Source organism: Vitis vinifera, chromosome 6 (assembly GCF_030704535.1).
Source record: "Vitis vinifera cultivar Pinot Noir 40024 chromosome 6, ASM3070453v1".
NCBI classification, from domain to species: Eukaryota; Viridiplantae; Streptophyta; class Magnoliopsida; order Vitales; family Vitaceae; genus Vitis; species Vitis vinifera.
Genome location: NC_081810.1, coordinates 24,231,783 through 24,240,187, shown reverse-complemented (window position 1 = coordinate 24,240,187; position 8,405 = coordinate 24,231,783). Strand labels below are relative to the sequence as shown.

Here is an 8,405-nt window from a genome sequence, read left to right as displayed (position 1 = left end):
TTTCAATCATATGGGGTCCCAAATATAAAGAATTAAGAAATTTATGACAATTCCAAAAAGCTAATAAAAACACACTCAATCATCTACAAACGTGGGTTGCAATTCCAAAAACTATACTAACCCCAAAACCACTCCAATAGGGCATATACCCTATTTAGCATATTTTCATGTTCAATAGAGGTCGTTGGGCTACCGTCGCCACAACAACCACAACTATTACCACTACTGCAACAATTGTAGATCTTCATGGGAGTTCTTGCTTTTGACATCCATTTGACCTTTGTTGGGCTACCGCCACCATGATGACCACATCTACTACCAGTGGTGTAGCGGTTATAGATCTTCATTGAAGTTCTTGCTTTTGACATCTGTTTGACCTTCGCTGGGCCACTGCCACCATGATGACCACATCTATTGCCAGTGGTGCAACGACTTTAGATCTTCATGGGAGCTCTTGCTTTTGAGATCTATTTGACCCGAAGCAAAGGTATACTGGACGAATTGAATGATTTTCACAGACTCTTCTTCCCCAAAGCTTACCCTCTCTCTCCATAAACAATACCCAAATCTTATCTCTGAACATATTTTAAGGACATCTGACATGACAACTTCAATTTGCCGCGTATGGAAATTTGAAGGGTATATTTGTCTTTTCATATTTTATATCATTCCTCTTAATTATGCACGTTTTATGAACCAAACCTTAATTTTTGGGTCCAATTGAACCTAAAACATAATTTTTCCTAATTTAAAATTTTAAAAATGTAATATCATCCTTAATTTTAATAAAAACATTTTAAAGATACGGGTATGTTTTTTAAGCATTATCCAAAGGATTTTTATTTTCGTCAACAAAATTGGGGTAGGATGGTACCTGGGTATCGTAAAACTAGTCCACCTCAATTCTGGAGTCAGCTCTGACTTTTCAACCCTTTCTAGCCTGCTTCATACTTCATTGGGTTCAAACTCGATCAGCGTGCCGGCGGCTTCTGTCATTGACGTGTACTCCTGCAATAAAAAATGTTTTCAAACGAAACCTACAAATTCAAAACGCCGAACGAGTCATACTACCCACACACGTTTTATTTTGACATATGAATATCATTCTTTAAGTCAATTGCCACATGGAATTTACGCGTTAGAAATTCAAATTTGACAAGATATCCAAATTCAATTATGACCAAATTTTTATGTTTACCACTCGCTTTGAATAATCTTTTAAGTCCATTCCAAACCATACGCAATTGTTTTTACTCAAGAAAAAAGAATTTCTTCAATCATTCACTAATTTCCCAAATTAATATACAAAATTTACCCAGAAATAATTGAATAATGAATTCTAAAATACTTCCAATCCATACAAGACACCGGCGTACTTCTCCGTTCCATCTTTCTCAAAGTAAACGTCTCTAATCTTTTGGAATGCATGCCACGTCAGCAAGCTATCGGAACCGGCCTGATGGCACTTCCCAACCGCCCGGTCCACCTCCAGCGTCCTCGCCACCCGGTCCAACCCTCCGTACAAGCTTGCACAGAATTTCATCAGGTGCTTCACGTCGTATACTTTTGTTCCGAAAAACACCCTCAGAATACTTAAAAACTCCTCTAACCCACTCGGCAGAGACCGGCGCGTGAGTATCTTCACCAAGTACCCAAAATCGTACGCGCTGTGAAACGTCACCCAGCTCACTGACTCGTTACACACAAGTCCCGACGACATCATCAACTCTGCGAACCGCGCCGAGTCCACCCCTTCTTCCCGGTTTCTGTCGAAGTCAATCCCTTGACGGCTCAAGAGCTCTATGGAGTCCGGAGCGTGGGCGTCACGCGCCACGTCGAAGTCCCGGAAGTTGAACTCCCAGATGAACCTGTTCCCGGTGCCCAGATCGGGGAGATTGCCGTTGGCGTCGGAGAGCGTGAGGCCTACCTGGATGAGGCAGAGCGCGTCGACGTTGGACTTCAAGAACCGGTAGTGATCCGAAGGGCGACGCAGGCGGAACTGTTGTTCACCGCCGGAGGGACGGAATACCACCCCGGGGAACTCGGTGTCCATGGAGATAAAAGGGTACTGATCGATGAGGTCGCTGATCAACTCGAATTCGGACTCTAAATTCTCAGCCCACACCTCCCGGATCATCACGGGTTTTGAATTACAATCGGAATCTTCAGAAAACATGATGCAGAGGCTTTTTAATATTAGAAATTAGAAATGAGAAATTAGAAATCGAAGAAAAGAGTTGTTGAAATTTTTGAGGATGGGTAGTGATGAGGGAGTGGGGGTGAGGGGGGATGGGTTATATACACAAGGAAAGTGGTGGCGGGGATGTTGCGTGGAAGATGGGAAAATGAATAAATGAGGAGAGAGAAAGTCCAATGTGGGTGACTTAGTTCAGTGTAAGAGAGAGAGAGAGAGATAGCGGGGAGTGGGCGGTGGGTTCCTACCTCCTACATCCAAGTTCAACGCGTTTGGATTTTGACTGGAGAAGTAACGCAGAGGATGAGACTGGGTCCATTCATTTACTTGTACATTTAGACAGTTGCCCAGGTGCCAGGTCATCAAGGTATCCGCCCAATTCCACATATTCCTAATGTACAGGGTCGTGGCCGACGGCAGCCTTTGGTCTTTGTAGACTGTAGACCACGTGGACATGCTTGTTTTGTTTTGTTTTGAATATGGGGAGTTGGAACAAAGGTCGACCGTGGGCAGCAGCATCAATGTATTTGTCATTTTGGGGCCCCCCACTCAATTCTTTACCTCAGGGTTATTAGGAATATTTATTTTTTATAAAATGAAATAGTTTTCAATTAGTCTTAGTAGGAATTAAATTTTCCAATTTTAATTATTTATGCTTTTGTAATGAAACCAAATTCAAAAACTTAGGTTATGATTGGTTTTGAAAAGTATCAAATAAAGAAAAAAATATAAAAAAATAATTTTCTTAGGTTTGATTTTACTATAATTTTTTTTTTAAAAAATTAAAATTTTTTAAAATTATTTAATTTTTATATAATAAGAAAAATTAAATAGAATGAGTTTAAAGAAACACATAAAACATTTATTAATTTTAAATAAATATATATAATTTATATTTTATATTTTTTTATTTTCTTTTCCTCGTATTTTTTATTTTCTTCTTTAACAATTACGACATATAAATTTAACATTTATATCCGATATATAATATCGATTAAGTAGCGTCGTGTGGGTTAAGATGTAAAAGTGAAAAGCGGAAGCCCAGTAGTAAAATTAGGAAAAGACAGAGAGAGGGCGGTGGGTCATGACTCATGAATCATGATGACCGATGAGTGGAATAAGCATGAAAATCGTGGTGGAATGAATGAATATCTTAATATTTGCTTAGATTGTGATATGTCAAAGGCATTAGGTAACTGACAAACAACTATTTTGAGATTTGAGGGCAAGGAAGCAACAAGGAAGCTTTTAAGCTCACTCACCGTTGGCGGTGCGGCGGTGCCCTTGACCACAGTCTCTCTAAATGCAGATTTTGGCACACGCCCAAACGACGAGGTCTTCAACCAACCAAAATCAATTCCAATAAAAGCCATGCTCTATCCGTCCTTCTTTAAGTTTCTTTTCGAAAGATTTGCTTTTAAGCTAAAAGAATAATAATAATAAAAAAAACAAATACTTATTTCAATAGGCTGATAAGTTACTTTCGAAAATGATAATCAATTTTGTTGCTTTTAAAATTTTATAAAAACAAAATTTGATAATTTTTAAGGCCTCTATGGTTGAGAAGTGTTAAGAGTTTTTATCTTTTGGAAATATTAAATTTAGGATAATACCAGGTGGGTCCAATATCAATGGTTTCATATTGGTTTCGTTCTGTTTATATAAGTTTATTCTTATTTCTATTCTAATAAAAAACTTTAAATGAGATAAGTGTGAGAATTTTTTATACATGCCCATCCTATTCTATTTTCTATACAATTTCATCCCATTTTTTTTAGTTTTTATTTATTTACTTATTTATTATTTTATTTATTTTAAATTTGTTATTATTGGTATTATTTAAAATTTTAATTATATATTGTATAGATTAATAATTATTAGAAAGAGAAGAAATTGTGAAATAAAAAAATAGAATGCCAACAAAGAAACTGACAAAAATATTTCATTAGTAAGTCTTCTCCTTTTACATAGAGTCATAAGAAATTTATATCAATATGGATTATTATCCATAAGTTCTCACAATATAATTAATTCTCATTTTATTACTCCCCTTTGGATGATCACAAGAATATTGTCTTACTAAAACCTTATTAAAAAAACCTAATAGAAGAAACCCTTGTAAAATAAAAAAATTGCAATATTCTTCAAATAATTTGAGCATTGTAATTGCCTTATTAACTAGTGGAACAAAATCTAGATGAAAGGAAAAAAAAAGGCAACATATTCATATTAATATTGTTCCCCTCATATAGACACGATTATGTTTTTTTCAACACTTCAACTGGTCTATCTCTTAATTTTCACATTCTAATGTTGTATTTAACTTTTTCAATGAAACTGAAAGTAATGTTTTTATGAATAAATATGTCAGATTATCATGTGATTGAATAAGCTAAACATTAATTTCATTTTTCTTAGAGTTCATGAGTATAAAAGAATTTGAGGAAGATATGCTTAGTTTTATCATCCACTTTAATTTGCTCAAGTTGATTATGATGGAGGGTATCTCACATGATTTCCTAAATATGTTGATTTACTAACCTTAGTCATATTCACGATTTGTTTCATGAAATCTCTAAATGATTTAAAAATGTGACTACTATTGTTTACTTAATTGATCTCTATGGTATTGTTGTACTACTATAAGTAAATATATACCTTATTTGAAATCAAGCTTTGTGGGGGGTTTGAAAGATAGTCAGCTTTCACATATCCCATTAACTAAGATTATGCTCATTTCAAATAAATATAGAGTTATAAGTTCCATAAAGATGTTACAATACATGTTTTGATCCTATTCCAATATTGTCTTTAAGTTGGTGTAGATCTATATATTGCAAGCAAGTTAATATAGAATAATATATATGGTTATGTACAATTTTTAAGGTACATGAGTGCACTAATAGCATTGAGATAAGATATTTTGGATATATTATTTTTTATTTATTTTCTTTAGGATGAAAATAGCCCTTTTTCACTTCTAGTAAATGAGGTATAATTGGAGAATTTAGTTGATGTGATATATCCATATGAAAGCACTTTAGGACATTCTCTATGTTTGATTGATACACTCACATACCATTTGAAAGGTGCCTGATTTGCAAAATTTTGTTTTCCTAATATCTTTCAATTCAAATTCTTTCATTAAATAATTAAGTATTGTTATGAAGTCTTCAAGAGCCAATAAGATTGCTACAATTACAAACCTCCATTTTAATACATACAATAACATAATTTGATCAAGTATATTATCATCATGACTTGATCTACAATATGATTTCAGATTTTCAATCATTGCTTCAATCATTTTAGTACTTCAAGGAATTATTTGCTTTAGACATTTTAATCATTTAGGGAATTGATTGCTTCATGCATTTTGAATCCTTAAAATTTTTTAGCATATCCATGAAAATATATTGTAGCTATATCATAAAGTATATATCAAGTTCTTTAGGGATTATCAACCATATAATTTAGTCATCATAGGAGTTGATACAAGGTATTTGTAGGAAACAAAGGTTATAACTTTTAACCTATTTATAACTATTTTAGCATTTTGAGGCATTAAATTTTAAGTTATTTATATCTAATAGATTTTACATCTTCTGATATTGAACTTCATGTCCATTCGTATCCAATCACACTTACATTTTTAAGTATCAAACTTTAGGCCCTAATATTTTATGCTTCTTTCAACTTGGCCAAGTATTTCTATGTAAGCATTTTGATACAATCCATGATTTGAAATCTTCACATTTCCTTATATGTCAAGAGTCATCTAAACGGAAGATATATTATCCATGACAACATAATTGGTGTCATAATTGGTGAAGATCTTTCTACTTCTAAGTATCTATTCCTTTTTAAGAGTTATTGTTCAAGTTGTTCCTCTTCTAGAACTATTTGTCTAATCTGTGCATGTTCAAGGGCAATCTATGCCTCTATAGGGGCTATTATATTAATCAATTATAGACTGATAAGTTATTCTTATTGTTTTTTAAATGGGTATGACCTTTACTAGAATGTCAATCTTTGCATGCAATATACCATTATAAAAAAATAAAAGAAGTTATGTTACAATATACCTTATCATGAAATTTGATTTAGACGTCTTCAAAGCACTTCTTGTGAAATTTGATCAAGAAGTATTTAATGTAGACAATAAATCTTCTTTTTATTCTACTTGAATCAAGTACATACAAAAACTATAAAAGTCTTCAAAGATTGGGCTCATGTTGATAATGTTTTGTACAAAAAAAAAAAAAAAGTAGAAAGAGAAGAAATCGAGAAAGAAAAAAATAGAATGCTAACAAAAAAATTGAAAAAAAAAATATTAGTAGGTCTCCTCCTTTTATAGAGAGTAAAAAAAGATTTACATTAATACGAACGATCATTCACAAGTTTTCTAATATTTTATAATATAAAATAACTTATTTTATTTGAGACATAAATTTATATATATATATATATATGTTAAAAATGAAAAAGAGAAAAATAAATAAATGATTTTTATAGATTTTTATTATACAAAATAGTAGAGAATATTTTTTTGAAAGGGTGCCTAGTTCGCACCCTGTGCACCATAAACATCACCACTAAGCTCTTAATTTGTAGGAAATGATGAAAAAAGAAAAGAAAGAAAAACCCTATGAGAAATTTAAACAAAAAAAAAACAATAAATTTAGGGTTATTTGGTTAAAAAGGTCAAAATAACCCCCATATTTACAAAAATAACCCATATCTTAAAAGGTACAATAAATCACCAATTGAGACAAAAATACCCCTTCTTTTATTTCCCTCAAACACTTGCAACTTCTCTTTTTTTGCTTCATTTACAACATAACTCCTCATCTCAAAACGACACCTCATCTTTTCCTTCAGAAACCATAAAAAAGTTCTCATCTTTTTCTTTTACTTCATTTTTTTCTTTTGGTGCACAAAACAGAAAGCTCATATTTCCTTCAGAAACCCTTCCAAGACAACTTTACTTTTCCCTTTAATTTATAGCATATTAGGTTTTTATTTTTTTATTCGATCATCTAGTTGCTCATTCTCTTTGTTTTCCTACAAAGAAAAAGTCTAATTTCTCGTAATTGTTTCATCTATCCTTATTATTGGTCAAGAAGAGATGTTAAAAATGCAAGCAACCAACAATTTCTTTTTTATCTTATCATTTTATTTCTTTATGTTTCTTGAAAATTTAAAACCCACTTCACCATTGTAGGTAAAAAACAGAGACTCCACCATCACTCATATCTTCATATCTTCATACTCAAAGTCTATATATCCTACTAGAAATAACAAAGATTGAGTAATTCTGAAAGACTTTTGTTGTAGAGTTGTGCTACCACAAAAAAGTCAATGACCAGAAGGAAGAGCAAAAAAAAAGAAAAGAATTCGTTTAGGTGGAAAGGTTAAACACACAAGATGTGGTAGATGTGGTGATTATAGACATAATAGAAAAACATGCAAACAACCAATCCAATTACATTATAGAAATGAACATAGTTGTGTCAATATTGTTGAGAGCAATATCAACATCTAAGAATTCGCTTTACAACCAGTTCATCAGTCACTTTAATAATGTTAGAATTTTATTTTATTTTATTTTTTTGGGATGATTTAGTCACGTATCTACACTTTTTTTTAATAAGGGCATGATGGATTGAAAGTTTTCTATATATGCTTAAAACAATTTTTTTGAATGATGGATTAAAATTTTAAGTTAATGTTTTAGTTTTATCATATAAATTAATTGGTTAAATTTAACTATGATTAGGTTGACAATCATTGCATTAACTTGAACTTAACTACAGTTGAGTTGCATTAACAAAAAACTTAACTATAATAATTTTATATTTCGAATACAATTCAATATTCTTGAATTTTAAAAAACATTTAACTAATAAACCTAAGTGGACTTAAATACTATTGTATAACATCTCTAAAAATTCCAATAATTTATAAAATGTGAAGACTACACTGATCGCTTTAGCATAATCACTTCCCTCTTTTGTTGGTAATTGGGATTTTTGCTCAATAGTTTTACTTTCCATTACTTCACTTTCCTCTTCTATTCGCAATTGAGATTTTTGTTTTTTCACCGCAATTTTAAACCTCTTTCTCTTATCTCTCTTCAATGAACTCATTTGTTCCTTCATGCTTAAAAATACAATATGAGATAACTTGACAAAAATATAATAAGAATTTT

The 8,405-nt window shown here is 32.0% G+C and overlaps 1 protein-coding gene across 1 annotated transcript; it reads right to left on the bottom strand.

The window, feature by feature from the left end:
* Positions 1 to 1,247: 1,247 nt before the first annotated feature.
* On the bottom strand, positions 1,248 to 2,454 carry LOC100253485 (probable CCR4-associated factor 1 homolog 9). The gene has a single exon (XM_002271600.5). The coding sequence runs from the start codon at positions 2,174 to 2,176 to the stop codon at positions 1,340 to 1,342; it is 837 nt and encodes a 278-aa protein (XP_002271636.1). The 5' UTR covers positions 2,177 to 2,454; the 3' UTR covers positions 1,248 to 1,339.
* Positions 2,455 to 8,405: the final 5,951 nt, after the last annotated feature.

Excerpts from the sequence above, each read along its gene's own strand:
- LOC100253485 (XM_002271600.5), bottom strand. The coding sequence starts at position 2,176 with ATGTTTTCTGAAGATTCCGATTGTAATTCAAAACCCGTGATGATCCGG.